Raw genomic sequence first — 17387 nt, forward strand, 5'->3', positions numbered from 1 at the left:
GGTCTCCTTTTTGCAGGCTGCAGGTTCGTAGTTCCCGTTGTTTTTGGTGTCTGTCCCCAGTGACTAAAGTTGGTTCAGTGGTTTGTGTAGGCTTGCTGGTGGAGGGGACTAGTGCCTGTGTTCTGGTGGATGAGGCTGGATCTTGCCTTTCTGGTGGGTAGGTCCACGTCTGGTGGTGTGTTTTGGGGTGTCTGTGGCCTTATTATGATTTTAGGCAGCCTCTCTGCTAATGGGTGGGGTTGTATTCCTGTCTTGCTAGTTGTTTGGCATAGGGTGTCCAGCATTGTAGCTTGCTGGTCGTTGAGAGAAGCTGGGTGTTCGTGTTGAGATGGAGATCTCTGGGAGATTTTTGCCGTTTGATATTACGTGGAGCTGGGAGGTCTCTTGTGGACTAGCGTCCTGAAGTTGGTTCTCCCACCTCAGTGGCACAGCACTGACTCCTGGCTGCAGCACCAAGAGCCTTTCATCCACACGGCTCAGAATAAAAGGTAGAAAAAGTAGAAAGAAAGAAAGAAAGAGGATAAAAGAAAATAAAGTAAGATAAAATAAAGTTATTAAAAAAATTATTAAGAAAAAAATTTTTTTAAAAATTAAAAAAAAAAACGGACGGATAGAACCCTAGGACAAATGGTGAAAGCAAAGCTATACACACAGAATCTCACACAGAACCATACACATACACACTAACAAAAAGAGGAAAAGGGGAAAAAATAATAAATCTTGCTCTCAAAGTCCACCTCCTCAATTTGGGATGATTTGTTGTCTATTCAGGTATTCTGCAGATGCAGGGTGCATCAAGTTGATTGTGGAGATTTAATCCGCTGCTCCTGAGGCTGCTGGGAGAGATTTCCCTTTCTCTTCTTTGTTTGCACAGCTGCCGGGGCTCAGCTTTGGATTTGGCCCCGCCTCTGTGTGTAGGTCGCCAGAGGGCATCTGTTCTTCGCTCAGACAGGACGGGGTTAAAGGAGCCACTGATTCGGGGTCTCTGGCTCCCTTAGGCCGGAGGGAGGGAGGGGTACGGAGTGCGGGGCGAGCCTGCAGTGGCAGAGGCTGGCGTGACATTGCATCAGCCTGAGGCACGCCGTGCGTTCTCCCGGGGAAGTTGTCCCTGGATTCCGGGACCCTGGCATGGCGGGCTGCATAGGCTCCCCGGAAGGGAGGTGTGGAGAGTGACCTGTGCTCGCACACAGGCTTCTTGGCGGCGGCAGCAGCAGTCTTAGCATCTCTTGCCCATCTCTGGGGTCTGCGCTGTTAGCCGCGGCTCACGCCTGGCTCTGGAGCTCTTTTAAGCTGCACTCTTAATCCCCTCTCCTCGCGCACCAGGAAACAAAGAGGGAAGAAGAAGTCTCTTGCCTCTTCGGCAGGTCCAGACTTTTCCCCCCGGACTCCCTCCTGGCTAGCCATGGTGCACTAACCCCCTGCAGGCTGTGTACATGCCGCCAACCCCAGTCCTCTCCCTGTGCTCTGACTGAAGCCGGAGCCTCAGCTCTCAGCCCTGCCCGCCCCGGCGGGTGAGCAGACAAGCCTCTCGGGCTGGTGAGTGCTGGTCGGCACCGATCCTCTGTGCGGGAATCTCTCCGCTTTGCCCTCCGCACTCGTTGTTGTGCTCTTCTCCGTGGCTCTATGTCCGAAGCTTCCCCGCTCCGCCACCCGCAGTCTCCGCCCGCAAAGGGGCTTCCTAGTGTGTGGAAACTTTTCCTCCTTCACAGCTCCCTCCCACTGGTGCAGGTCCCGTTCCTATTCTTTTGTCTCTGTTTATTCTTTTTTTTTTGCCCTACCCAGGTACGTGGGGAGTTTCTTGCCTTTTGGGAGGTCTGAGGTCTTCTGCCAGCCTTCAGTAGGTGTTCTGTAGGAGTTGTTCCACGTGTAGATGTATTCCTGATGTATCTGTGGGGAGGAAGGTGATCTCCGTGTCTTAACTCTTCCGCCATCCTCCTGTTGGTTCTATCCACTCATTTAGATTCTGTTCCCCTGTAGGTCATTACAGAGTATTGAGTCGAGTTTCCTGTGCTATACAGTAGGTTCTTATTAATTATTTTATATATAGTGTGTAGATGTCAATTCCAATCTCCCATTTTATCCCTCCCACCCCCCCTTGCCCCTTGATAACCATAAGTTTGTTTTCTACATCTCTGACTCTATTTCTGTTTTGTAAATAAGTTCATTTGTACCAATTTTTTTAGATTCCACATATAAGTGATATCATATATTTGTCCCTCAGTTTTTTTTGTATTGTTTTAGATGCAATGATAGAAGATAATGATATGCATTAACATAAGTAAAATAGAGAATTTCTTAGTAAAAAATAATGATTTAAATTTAGATAAGTTATGGAAGTTTCTTAAGAGTAGGCCATTCTGCCTCTCCTTTTTTAAAAAGTTGGAAAAAGCTAGGAGCAAGGCTGTTTGTATTTTTTTAACTGGATTGACTGAATTAAGAAATGTATTTCAACTTTATATTTTACTTTTGTTACAGGATCCTCATGCAGAGGAATTTGAAGATAAAGAGTGGACATTTGTCATAGAAAATGTAAGCTAATCGTAAATTCTGTCATCTTTCATATTTTTGACTGTATAAATTACTAAGGTACATTAGCATTTTGGTGGTAGGAGAAATGTTGCCTTATAAAAATTAAATAGTGATTTGTAACTTTTAGAATTTTTTAAATGAAATGATAGCCGGTAGCAGAATTATTTGTAAATATTTTTGTTAAAAATATAGACGTAAAAATACTCTTCAATGCTGAATTATGTATATGCTCTATGTATTCTGTTGGGGGCTTGAGGGAAGGATCATGTCTTATTCATCTTTTTATCTATTTAGCATCTGATATGGTGCTTCTCACATAACAAATGCTCATTGAAACATTTTTTGAATGAAACTATGAATGATCTTAGAAATCTTTAAAAAAAAGTATGTGCTTTAACTCTTTGGGTTGAGGGATTCTAGAGTGGTACTTTAATAATCATCTTCAATTAGTTTACATATTGTGGAGTCCCACGTGACTTGCAGGCATATAGTAGTTGTTTAATAAATGTTTATTGAATGGAGATTAGGGAAGACAGGCCATGAAGATACAGTGAGAAAGAATGTGGATTCTGGAGTCTGATAGACCTAATTGCAAGCCCTAGCTCTTCCATTTATAGGCTCTGTGATTGTGGTAAGTTTCTTAACTTCTCAGCAATCAATTTACAGGTTTGTGAGGATTAAATAATTTCAATGAATATTAGCTTTTATCGTTGTCATTGACATCATTACCATGATTGTTATTAAAGTTCTAAAATATATTTGTAACGGTTTTTTTTTTTTTTTCGTGGTACGCAGGCCTCTCACTGTTGTGGCCTCTCCCGTTGCGGAGCAACAGGCTCTGGACGCGCAGGCTCAGCGTCCATGGCTTATGGGCCTAGCCGCTCTGCGGCATGTGGGATCTTCCCAGACTGGGCATGATCCCGTGTCCCCTGCATCGGCAGGTGGACTCTCAACCACTGCGCCACCAGGGAAGCCCTGTAACAGTTATAACATGCTTTATAACAGCATATTCTTCCTTTCTGTGCCTGACTTTGTTTTATATCTCAGTGCTGAAAGGAATCTTATACTTTTTCCAGCAATAGCTGGGCCATTTTTAGACATGAAGATCTGGGAAGCTTGGGAAGGAGATCAGGTCCAAACACAGTGGAAGGAGTTCTGATGGCTGGATATCAAGCCAATGTCATTGTGTTATGGTTCACACATGTTAACAGTTCTGGATTTTCTATAGCGATAGGTTTGAACACTATATTTGGAATAGCATTGAGGTTTTAAAAACAAACAAACTTACACTTCTTGAAATTGGTTACAGCCTTAAAAATCTAGCTTTCATTAAGTTAAGAGCTTCTCCCCAATGGATGTTTTTACGGTTTTCAATACCCGCGGCTCTGTTATACATCTTTGTTAATTTGATGTACTAAAGAATTAGCCAGTTAATTTGGGGTTGTAATTAATGGTAAAAGTATGTAAACACTAACTTTATATTTGTTTAGAAAGGTGTTCTTATTACTCCTCTAATTAATCTTAGGATAGAGACACAGCAGTTCTAAATTTCTGAGCAATAGGTTATAAGCTGTTACTGAAAGGTACAAGTAAAAAAAAAAAGCTATATGATATAGATCAGGTTTGGATGCAAAAGGCATTCAAATCTGTAGGATTTTAGGAAAAATATTTTTAAGTTCTGTGTTATATATTTTATAAAAATATTTTAAAGGTCTATAGAGAAATACTAAAATTAAAACAGTGAGATTTAAATGGATCACGAGATAAAGAGGTATATTTTGGATTATACTTTCCATGTTGGGGTATGTGTTTCTCAAGTCGAAGTGTACATTTATATCCTTTTTATGAAAAATATATTTAAGCCCAGCAGCTTATTTTGCTCATTTGCCTATTTATTACTCAAGTGATTGAAGTTGCTAGAAATCTGTTAGGTAAGGGAGTGGCCATAGGAGGAAAATGGAAAATAAAATACATTAGCAATTCTTCTTTCCAAGTGTTTATTATTAAATTAGATTCACAAAAATCTAATAAAAATAATATAGATGACTTTTAACTATTCATATTGTTTATAAAGCTTTATAAAACCAAAATTTTAATTGAACTGTTACTAGAGGTTAAATTTTACTCTGTCATCAGAAGATTTTGGAGACCTTACTCTGAGTTACATTGTGGAGAGAACATTGCATTTGTGGAGATTTCCAGCCATCATTATGCTTTTTAATAGCTGAAAGATTTTCTACCTTCTTGTCATTCTGCCTCCTCATATTCTTATATGAAAAAAATGCATTTTCCTTTCTCCCATATCATAGTATAGAGAAGACATGAGCTTTTGATTGGTTAGAATTGAGTATAAATCCTGATGTGCCTTCAAAGCTGGTGACCTTGAGATTATTTTCTAGGAGTTAATTTCTTCATCTGTAAAACGAAAGGTTTCTACTAAATGATCTCAGAGGAATTTTCTAGGTCCATGACTTTGTTTCAGTCAATAGGAATATTTTTATAAACTTTTTTGGAAATTATCTTTTTGTAGATCAAATTTTTGATTTTCAAGTTCTTGGAGAATGATATATTTAAAAGAGTTATCTGGCATGTCATTTTGGGATCAATTAATAACTCCCTAATTTATATCTTTCTTTAACCAATCAATATTGGCATATATATTTTCTGTATATTTTTATTTATGGAATGGATTATGAGTATTATTGCAAGTTTCCTATTCTGAACTTTTTTAGCACAACCGTTTTTTCCCCCTACTCCTTGTTGCTATAATAGTTATTTCCTATGCCAGGATTAGGGGGAAAAAAAAAACAAAGAATGAAAGAAAGAAAATTGAATTGTGGTTTCAACTCACTTTTCATGTAAACATACTTTTCACGTATTAGCCTTTGTAGTAGAAACCTAACTTCTCAGCCATGGGTATTAAAAAAACAAAAAACAAAACCCGCCATCTTTAAAGAGATGGTCAGAACTTAGGGGAACCTACGTATTGAAGACCTAATTTGAAGAGAAGTAAAATTAATCAGAATGTGAGAGGAACACACAATAAATTCCTTAGCTATTAATAATAGTGACAGCAATAATGATGATGATTGCTAGGAACCTAATGCAAGAAAATAACAGATAGTTTATTAGATGAGTTTCTTATGATTATTTTATTGTTGACTTTTGCCTGTTTTTACAGCAGGTTTTGTTTTGTTTTGTTTTTGAAGAGACATTTATGGGATTTGACCTATTTTACTAGCCTAATGTTTATTTTTTAAAAGAGGTAAGTATTAAATGCATCCATTATTTACTTACATTGTATAAAGTTACCAGACTTAGGAACTGTGGTGAAATTGTTTTACTCTTATTAATGCATGGGAAAGAGCATGAATGCACATGTTGTGACTAAACCATTTAAAATACATTAACTTAAAGGAGAACACACTAATTTACATACTTTAGGACAACTGTCATAAATTGTGAACTATTTAATGTGAAAGGATGAGTTTATATAATTAACCCTAAAACAAAACAAAAGTGGTGTATTCTCACATGGAAGATAGACTAGAATTGGGCATGTCTCCCTCTTTAGTTTTCAGGAGGAACTTAATTTTTTTCTGCTGGGACCAACTTCTGTATGGTGAGAAAAAAATGAATTTTGAGAATATTTTTTTTCTCTACCTATCCAGGTGTGTTAACTCTTTTTCCTCTTCTGGAAAACCTGGGTCAGTTTTCTGAGGTGCTAAAAGGACTCTTGCTTGGCAAAGTAATAGGGGAAGAGTTCTGTTCCACTTACATTTGTAGCTATCACAATTTTTTAACATAGTACCTTTTGTGTACTAGGTACTCAATATATTATATGTTGTTGAAGGAGTGAGTGAATAAATGATTATACTCAAACTCAGTATCCTGTAAGGTTTATTCTTTTTAAGACAGGAATTAGCATTCATCAACTATATTGAAGAAAAATTCAAAAAGTAGACTCTAGTGGCAGTGAGATATTATGTGAGGGATCCATATGTCATTACAGTAGAGGTTCTCCTGATCAGTCTCTAGTTAATTTACATGGATTACCTCATACTTTCCATTCTGTCTGTAAAACGTCCTGGTTTTAATCCCATATGTGTCAACATGGTTAGTAGGCTACTCTCTGACACACTTCTGCACACTTCTCTCACAGGTGAGTTGTAAGTTGAGTTTGACCCCTTACAAGACCTCGTGTAATGCTGTTGACCCGTTATTGTAATTATATAATTTAATTAGATGTTTCCTAGGCCAGTGAAATATCAGTTTGAGGCATTATTTCATGAAAACCGTTAAAATGCTTTAGAAAGAGTTGATAGAAGTGAGTTGTTAAAACTGCTCTCAAATCTGGTGTGGAAATACAACTGTAAAAAATTGGGAAAATTTATGAAAATCTGAAAGGATTTTGCATTCAGATTATTTCTCTTTTGTCCGTATATATTGATTTCATTTAAAAGTGATTGAAGTACACTAATGATACGTTATGGCTGTTGATTATGAGAAAATTGGCAGTCAACGAAATTATACTCAAAGAAGAGCCCATGAAAACTGGTGAATGAAACACATTAATATGTATTAAACAAAATTAAAATGTTTGTGTATCAGTATTTATAATTCTTCCCTTTAATTGACCAATTCTCTGTGACATTCAGATGATTTAAGAGGGATTCTACTATGAATGTATACTAAGCCATTCTCATGGGATCTCTCTATATACTCATGTATAGGATTAAAGAACTGTTCTTAGAAATTTTCTTTTAAACCTAAATTCAATATAAGTAGACATTACATTTTTCAGGTAGTAGCAGTTCACTTTGCTTGACATCATCATATTCATTCATTCATTCAGTAGCAGGTAATTCACTGAGTATGTATTTTGTGCTGGGCACTCTTCTAGGTACTGGCAATAGAGTGGTATATAAAACACATTAAAAATCTCTTCCTCATGGAGTTTACATTTGTGTGTGTGTGAGAGAGAGAGAGACAGAAAATAAAAATTAATATATGGGAAATATATACTATGTTAGATAATATAAATATATAATATATGTTAAATACATGTTAAATATATAAGTGCTAAAGAGAAAAAGCAAGGAAGGGGGATAGGGATTCCACTATTACAGTTACATAGATATAATGAGCTTTATTATTTCTTGTAAGGTCTCCAAAAGAGAATTCAGGCATACTTGTCAAATTAATTTGAAAGATATTTTAATAAGAATTTATTAAACCAATATTACAAGGTTCTAGAAAGTTTAACCTTGCAATGCTATATAAACCTTTTCCTAGGTTACAGCTCCCCTCAGTGGTGAATGATGAAATTGACTCTGGTCTAGAGAAACAGTTCTATTCCTGTAGCAATAACATGTTATAATATTGTGCTCTGCTTTACATTTTAGTACATGCTTTCTGTATGTATGTTTCCACATTACATACAGAAGACCTAGTGAATTTCAAAGGACTGTCTTTTTCTCTTGTAAAGTCTGGGTTTTGTTTGAAAGTCTCTTAGTAAATTGTTGTGACACTGAGAAGGCATGCTCCAAAAGAGCATTCAAAAACGGAATTTTGATATCTTTATTTTCTTTGCACTTTGTTATAACCCCACAATCAGTGAAATTTAAAGTTTTTGTTTAATATAAAATATCCCAATAAAATGCAGAAGTCTCCAAAATATATTACCGTAACAAATTTATTGGATACTTACTATATATCAGGTACTGTGTGGAATGCTATATACACATTATCTCATTTACTCACTATGATAATAGAAATTATCATACTAAGTGAAGTAAGTCAGAGAGAGACAAATATCATATGATATCACTTATATGTGGAATCTAAAGAATAATATAAATGAACATATTTACAAAACAGAAACAGACTCACAAACATTGAAAAAAAACATCGGTTACCAAAGGGGAAAGGGTAGGAGAGGGATAAATTAGGAGTTTGGGATTAGCAGATACAAACTACTATCTGTAAAATAGATAAACAACAAAGTCCTACTGTATAGCATAGGGAACTATATTCAATATCTTATAGTTTATAGTAATAAAGTATACTGGAAAAGAATGTGAAAAAGGATATATATAGATATATGTATATCTCTATATATCTGAATCACTTTGCTGTACACCAGAAACTAACACAACATTGTAAATTAACTATACTTCAATGTAAAAGAAATAAGAAAAAAAATGTAGAAGGAGTAATAAACCTCTATGTACCCATCTCCAAGCTTCAATAATCTTCAATACTTTGGTAAACTTATTTCATCCCCACTTTTATTTCATTCCCACTGTTTTTTAAACCAGATTATTTAAAGTTAATCTTAGATATTGTATCAATTCTTGACCCCGGAAGGGACCTTACATGGATTAACATCTAAAGTCTACTGTGAGGTATTTATCTATGTGTGACGCAAGAAACCCTGTGTTAAAGTAGTAAATAAACTACTGCATGTTAAACAATTTATTTCATGTAGTAGTTTACTTTGTAAAATGTCCTAGCTAACAAATTTAAGTTTTATTTAGCAGCAACAAAGCACTATTTTCATACTGTTATGTGTATCTTACATGTGTATACTATTGGGTAGTCTTTTTGGTTAGATTTTCTGATTTTTGTCCCAGTTCATCAACTTTATTAATGTTAATCATACCTTACAGATCAAGCAAGTAGAACAATATAAAACTTCACCAGATTAAAGTCTTGGTATTCATATTTGCTTATTCATTCACTAACTGTTGATTAAATGGATACCATGTCGTAGATATTTGCTAGTTATTGAGAGTATAATACTGAAAAAGCTATGGCTCCTGACTCCAAGTATCCTACAGTCTGAGAGGGAAATAAACAGGCAACCACCACAATAAAAGTATAGGGTGTTAAATGTGCACATATAAAGAGTGCTTAACCCAGTCTTGGTGGATGAGGGGAAGCTTTCTATTGAAAGTGATGTATAAGTTGAAACCTAAAAGATAAAGTTATTTTTTTAATTGAAGTATAGTTAATTTACAATATTGTATTAATTTCAGGTATACAGCATAGCAATTCAGTATATTTACAGATTATGCTCCATTAAGTTATTACATGAGGGGGACCTTCAAGATGGTGGAAGAGTAAGACATGGAGATCACCTTCCTCCCCACAGATACATCAAAAGTACATCTACATGTGGATCAACTCCTACAGAACACCTACTGAATGCTGGCAGAAGACCTCAGACTTCCCAAAATGCAAGAAACTCCCCACGTACCTGGGTAGGGCAAAAGAAAAAACAGACAAAAGAATAGGGACAGAACCTGCACCTCGGGGAGGGAGCTATGAAGGAGGAAAGGTTTCCACACACTAGGAAGCCCCTTCACTGGCAGAGACGGGGGGTGGTCGGGGGGAAGCTTCAGAGCCACAGAGGAGAGTGCAGTAACAGGGATGCAGAGGGCAAAGCGGAGAGATTCCCGCACAGAGGATCAGTGCCGACCAGCACTCGCCAGCCTGAGAGGCATGTCTGCTCACCCGCTGGGGTGGGTGGGGGCTGGGAGCTGAGGCTCGGGCTTCGGAGGTCAGATCCCAGAGAGAGCACTGGGGTTGGCGGCGTGAACACAGCTGAAGGGGGCTAGTGCGCCACAGCTAGCTGGAGGGAGTCCGGAGAAAAGTCTGGACCTGTCTAAGAGGGAAGAGACCATTGTTTCGGGGTGTGCGAGGAGAGGGGATTCCTTTCCTGTCTGCCCACAGAAGGCAGAACACTGCCTAAACGAGCTCCAGAGACGGGCACGAGCCGTGGCTATCAGCTCGGACACCAGAGACAGGCATGAAGTGCTAACGCTGCTGCTGCAGCCACGAAGAATCCTGTGTGCAAGCACAGGTCACTATCCACACGTCTCACCCCCCTAACCCCGAACACTGGGAGCCTGTGCAGCCCACCACTGCCAGGGTCCCGTGATCCAGGGAGAACTTCCATGGGAGAACACACGGTGCGCCTCAGGCTGTTGCAATGTCACACTGGCCTCTGCCACCACAGGCTCACCCCGCATTCCAATTATAACTGCCATACTCCTCCCTCCTCCTGGCATGAGTGACCCACAGCCCCCTAATCAGCTGCTGCTTTAACCCCATCCTTTCTGGGCGGGAACAGAAGCCTGAAGGCAACCTACACACGGAGCTGGGGCCAGAACCAAAGCTGAACCCCAGGAGATGTGCAAACGAAGAAGAGAAAGGGAAATTTCTCTGTGCAGCCTCAGGAGCAGTGGATTAAATGCCTGCAATCAACTTGAGGTACCGTGCACCTGTGGAATACCTGAATAGACAACAAATCAATGCAAAATTGAGGCAGTGGACTTTGGGAGCAACTGTAGGCTTGGGGTTTCCTGTGTGTGACTGACTTGTTTCTGATTTTTATGTTTATCTTAGTATAGTTTTTAGCACTTGTTATTGTTGGGTTTGTATATTGGTTTGGTTGCTCTCTTTGTTACTTTTCATTTTTTTATTTTAATTTTTTATTTCTTTAATTATTTTTAAAAAATTTTAATTTTAATTATTTTAATTAATTAATTTTTATTTTAAAAATTTTTTCTTTCTTTCTTTTTTTCTCCCTTTTCTTCTGAGCCATGTGACTGACAAGGTCTTGGTGCTCCTGCCTGGTGTCAGGCCTGAGGCTCTCAGGTGGGAGAGCCAAGTTCAGGACATTGGTCCACCAGAGACCTCCCAGCCCCACATAATACAAAATGGTGAAAGCTTTCCCACAGATCTCCGTCTCAATGCTAAGACCCAGCTCCACTCAACGACCAGCAAGCAAAAGTGCTGAACACCCTATGCCAAATAACTAGCAAGACAGGAACACACCCCCACCCATAAGCAGAGAGGCTGCCTAAAATCATAATAAGGCCACAGACACCCCAAAACACACCACCAGATGTGGACCTGCCCAGCAGAAAGACAAGATCCAGCCTCATCCACCAGAACACAGGCACTAGTACCCTCCACCAGGAAGCCTACACAACCCACTGAACCAACTTTAGCCACTGGGGACAGACACCAAAAACAACGGGAACTACGAACCTGCAGCCTGCAAAAAGGAGACCCCAAACACAGTAAGATAAGCAAAATGAGAAGACAGAGAAATACACAGCAGATGAAGGAGCAAGGTAAAAACCCACCAGTCTAAACAAATGAAGAGGAAATAGACAGTCCACCTGAAAAAGAATTCAGAGTAATGATAGTAAAGATGATCCAAAATCTTGGAAATAAAATGGAGAAAATACAAACGTTTAACTAGGACCTAGAAGAACTAAAGAGCAAACAAAGAATGATGAATAACACAATAAATGAAATAAAAAAATTCTCTGGAAGGAATCAATAGCAGAATAAGTGAGGCAGAAGAATGGATAAGTGACCTGGAAGATAAAATGGTGGAAATAACTACCACAGAGCAGAATAAAAAAGAATGAAAAGAATTGAGGACAGTCTCAGAGACTTCTAGGACAACACTAAATGCACCAACATTTGAATTATAGGGGTTCCAGAAGAAGAAGAGAAAAAGAAAGGATCTGAGAAAATATTTGAAGAGATTATAGTTAAAAACTTCCCTTAACAATGGAAAGGAAATAGTCAATGAAGTCCAGGAAGCATAGAGAGTCCCATACAGGATAAATCCAAGGAGAAACATGTCAAGACACATATTAATCAAACTGTCAAAAATTAAATACAAAGAAAACATATTAAAAGCAGCAAGGGAAAAGCAACAAATAACATACAAGGGATTCCCCATAAGGTTAACAACTGATCTTTCAGCAGAAACTCTGCAAGCCAGAAGGGACTGGCAGGACATATTTAAAGTGATGACAGGGAAAAACCTACAAACAAGATTACTCTACCCAGCAAGGATCTCATTCAGATTTGACGAAGAAATTAAAACCTTTACAGACAAGCAAAAGTTAAGAGAATTCAGCACCACTAAACCAGCTTTACAACAAATGCTAAAGGAACGTCTCTAGGCAGGAAACACAAGAGAAGGAAAACACCTACAAAAACAAACTCAAAACAATTGAGAAAATGGTAATAGGAACACACATATCAATAATTACCTTAAATGTAAATGGATTAAATGCTCCAATGAAAAGACAGACTGTCTGAATGGATAGCAAAAACAAGACCCATATATATGCTGTCTACAAGAGACCGACTTCAGACCTAGGGACACATACAGACTGAAAGTGAGGGGAAGGAAAAAGATATTCCATGTAAATGGAAATCAAAAGAAAGCTGGAGGAGCAACTCTCATATCAGACAAAATAGACTTTAAAATAAAGACTATTACAAGAGACAAAGAAGGACACTACATAATGATCAAGGGATCAATCCAAGAAGATATAACAATTGTAAATATTTATGCACCCAACATAGGAACACCTCAATATTTAAGGCAAATGCTAACAGCCATAAAAGGGTTATGGCAATTACACAATCGACAATAACACAATCATCGTAGGGGACTTTAACACCCCACTTTCACCAATGGACAGATCATCCAAAATGAAAATAAATAAGGAAACACAAGCTTTAAATAACACGTTAAACAAGATGAACTAATTGATACTTATAGGATATTCCATCCAAAAACAACAAAATACATTTTCTTCTCAAGTGCTCATGGAATATTCTCCAGGATAGATCATATTTTGGGTCACAAATCAAGCCTTGGTAAATTTAAGAAAATCGAAATCATACCACATATCTTTTCTGACGACAATGCTATGAGACTAGATGTCAATTACAGGAAAAAAAACTGTAAAAACTACAAACACATGGAGGCTAAGCAATATGCTACTAAATAACCAAGAGATCAATGAAGAAATCAAAGAGGAAATCAAAAAATACCTAGAAACAATTGACAATGAAGACACAACAACCCAAAACCTATGGGATGCAGCAAAAGCAGTTCTAAGAGGGAAGTTTATAGCAATACAATCCTACCTCAAGAAACAGGAAACATCTCAAATAAAGACCCTAACCTTACACCTAAAGCAGTTAGAGAAAGAAGAACAAAAAAACACCAAACTTAGCAGAAGGAAAGAAATCATAAAGATCAGATCAGAAATAAATGAAAAAGAAATGAAGGAAACGATAGCAAAGATACATAAAACTAAAAGCTGGTTCTTTGGGAAGATAAACAAAATTGATAAGCCACTAGCCAGACTCATCAAGAAAAGAAGGGAGAAGACTGAAATCAATAGAATTAGAAATGAAAAAGGAGAAGTAACAACTGACACTGCAGAAATATAAAGAATCGTGAGAGATTACAACAAGCAACTCTATGCCAATAAAAATGGACAACCTGGAAGAAATGGACAAATTCTTAGAAAAGCACAACCTTCCAAGACTGAACCAGGAAGAAATAAAAAATATAAACAGACCAATCACAAGCACTGAAGTTGAAACTGTGATCAGAAATCTTCAAACAAAATCCCAGGACCAGATGGCTTCACAGGCAATTTCTGTCAAACATTTAGAGAAGAGCTTACACCTATCCTGCTCAAACTCTTCCAAAATATAGCAGAGGGAGGAACACGCCCAAACTCATTCTAGGAGGCCACCATCACCCTGATACCAAAACCAGACAAAGATGTCACAAAGAAAGAAAAACCACAGGCCAATATCACTGATGAACATAGATGCAAAAATCCTCAACAGACTACTAGCAAACAGAATCCAACAGCACACTAAAAGGATCATACACCATGCTAATGTGGCATTTATCCCAGGAATTCAAGGATTCTTCAATATATGCAAATCAATCAATGTGATATACCATATTAACAAACAGAAGGATAAAAACCATATGATAATCTCAGTAGATGCAAGAAAAACTTTTGACAAAATTCAACACCCACTTATGATAAAAACTCACCAGAAAGTAGACACAGAGGGAATTTACCTCAACTTAATAAAGGCCATATATGACAAACCCACAGCCAACATTGTTCTCACTGGTGAAAAACTGAAACCATTTCCTCTAAAATCAGGAGCAAGACAAGGATGCCCACTCTCACCACTATTATTGAACATAGTTTTGGAGGTTTTAGCCACAGCAATCAGAGAAGAAGAAGTAAAAGGAATTCAAATCGGAAAAAAGGAAGTAAAGCTCTCACTGTTTGCAGATGCCACGATACTATACATTGAGAATCCTAAAGATGCTACTAGAAAACTACTAGAGCTAGTCAATGAATTTGGTAAAGTATCAGTATACAAAATTAATGAAAAGAACTCTCTTGCATTCCTGTACACTAATGATGAAAGATCTGAAAGAGAAATTGAGGAAACACTCTCATTTGCAACAAAAAGAATAAAACACTCCCATTGCAACAAAAAGAATAAAATACCTAGGAATAAACCTACCTAGGGAGACAAAAGACCTGTATGCAGAAAACTATAAGACACTGATGAAAGAAATTAAAGATGATGCAAACAGATGGAGAGATATACCATGTTCTTGGACTGGAAGAATCAACATTGTGAAAATGACTATACTACCCAAAGCAATCTACAGATTCAATGCAATCCCTATCAAACTACCAATGGCATTTTTCACAGAAGTAGAACAAAAAGTTTCACAATTTGTGTGGAAACACAAAAGAATAGCCAAAGCAATCTTGAGAAAGAAAAATGGAGCAATCAGCCTCCCTGACTTCAGGCTATATTACAAAGTTACAGTAATCAAGACAGTATGGTACTGGCACAAAAACAGAGATATAGATCAGTGGAACAGGATAGAAAGCCCAGAGATAAGCCCACACACATATGGTCACCTTATCTTTGATAAAGGAGGCAAGAATATACAATGGAGAAAAGACATCCTCTTCAGTAAGTGGTGCTGGGAAAACTGGACAGCTACATATAAAAGAATGAAATTAGAACACTTCCTAACACCATACACAAAAATAAACTCAAAATGGATTAAAGACGTAAATGTAAGGCCAGACACTATAAAACTTTTAAAGGAAAACGTAGGAGAACACTCTTTTACATAAATCACAGCAAGATCCTTTTTGACCCACCTCCTAGAGAAATGGAAATAAAAACAAAAATAAACAAATGGGACCTAATGAAACTTCAAAGCTTTTGCACAACAAAGGAAACCATAAAGAAGACAAAAAGACAATCCTCAGAATGGGAGAGAATATTTGCAAATGAAGCAACTGACAAAGGATTAATCTCCAAAATATACAAGTAGCTCATGCAGCTCAATATCAAAAAACAAACAACCCAATCCAAAAATGGGCAGAAGATCTAAATAGACATTTCTCCAAAGAAGATATACAGATTGCCAACAAACACATGAAAGGATGCTCAACATCAGTAATCATTAGAGAAATGCAAATCAAAACTACAGTGAGGTTCACCTCACACCTGTTAGAAAGGCCATAAACAAAAAAATCTATGAACAATAAATGCTGGAGAGGGTGTGGAGAAAAGAGAACCCTCTTGTACTGTTGGTGGGAATGTAAATTGATACAGCCATTATGGAGAACAGTATGGAGGTTCCTTAAAAAACTAAAAGTAGAACTACCATATGAGCTGGAATTCCCACTACTGGGCATATACCCTGAGAAAACCATAAATCAAAAATAGTCATGTACCACAATGTTCATTGCAGCACTATTTACAATAGCCAGAACATGGAAGCAACTTAAGTGTCCATTGGCAGATGAATGGATAAAGAAGGTGTGGCACATATATACAATGGAATATTACTCAGCCATAAGAAGAAACGAAATTGAGTTATTTGTAGTGAGGTGGATGGACCTAGAGTCTGTCATACAGAGTAAAGTAAGTCAGAAAGCGAAAAAGAAATACCGTATGCTAACACATATATTTGGAATCTAAAAAAAACAATGGTTCTGACGAGCCTAGGGACAGGACATGAATAAAGACGCAGACGTAGAGAATGGACTTGAGGACACTGGGAGGGGGAAGGGTTAACTGGAATGAAGTGAGGGAGTGGCATTGACATATATACATTACCAAATGTAAAATAGATAGTTAGTGTGAGCATCGCATGGGGAGGTTAGCTCCGTGCTTTGTGACCACCTAGAGGGATGGGTTGGGGAGGGTGGGAGGGAGACGCAGGAGGGAGGGGATATGGGGATATATGTATACATATAGCTGATTCACTTTGTTATACAGCAGAAACTAACGCACCATTGTAAAGCAATTATACTCCAATAAAGATGTTAAAAAAGAAAAAGGTTATTACACGATAAGGCTATAGTTCCATGTGCTTGTATCCTTGTTGCTTATCTATTTTATACATAGTAGTTTGTATAGTTTAATCCTATACCCCTAATTTGCCCTTTCCCTTTCCCTTTCCCCAGTGGTAATGGCTCTTGTTTTCTATATCTGTCAGCCTGTTTGTTTTGCATATACATTCATTTGTATATTTTTAAAAGATAAAATTTTTACGTTCCTTTTTTTGTAATCTCAAAATCCAAAATCTCTACTGCCTAAAGACTTTTTTTAAGTATTATTTTTTGGAAATTTGGTTCAAACTCATTTGGTGGCAAAACCTGTCCTGACCTGAAGTGAGACTATTTGTAGTATTTATTCCACTTAGTGTGAAAATTCATTTTGCTGCACATATATTAATATGTTTGATTATGGGGTGCTGCCTCAGACCTCACTGGGAATGTGCTATTATCTGGGCACTGTAGTGTAGGCATACACACTGTATTGCCTTCCTAAAATCCAAATAAGAGATTTTAGATAAGAGATTAAGTACTTCTGATAGCTGCAGGGATTTTGGAGAGTGCTTTAGGTGGCTGGATTAACTTGAGCAGAGGCGAGAGAGATCATGGTTAGTT

The 17387-nt window shown here is 37.7% G+C and overlaps 1 protein-coding gene across 6 annotated transcripts in view; it reads left to right on the forward strand.

The window, feature by feature from the left end:
• EHBP1 (EH domain binding protein 1) overlaps nucleotides 1-17387 on the forward strand; it is a 536766-nt gene that overhangs the window by 266932 nt on the left and 252447 nt on the right. For all 6 annotated transcript variants that reach the window (XM_082851650.1, XM_082851653.1, XM_082851649.1 and 3 more), the window contains one exon: nucleotides 2476-2529. In XM_082851650.1, coding sequence (XP_082707776.1) covers nucleotides 2476-2529 — 54 coding nt within the window. The remainder of the gene's footprint in view (nucleotides 1-2475; nucleotides 2530-17387) is intronic.

This window comes from Leucopleurus acutus (assembly GCF_964270905.1).
Source record: "Leucopleurus acutus genome assembly, chromosome: 12".
Taxonomy (NCBI): domain Eukaryota; kingdom Metazoa; phylum Chordata; class Mammalia; order Artiodactyla; family Delphinidae; genus Leucopleurus; species Leucopleurus acutus.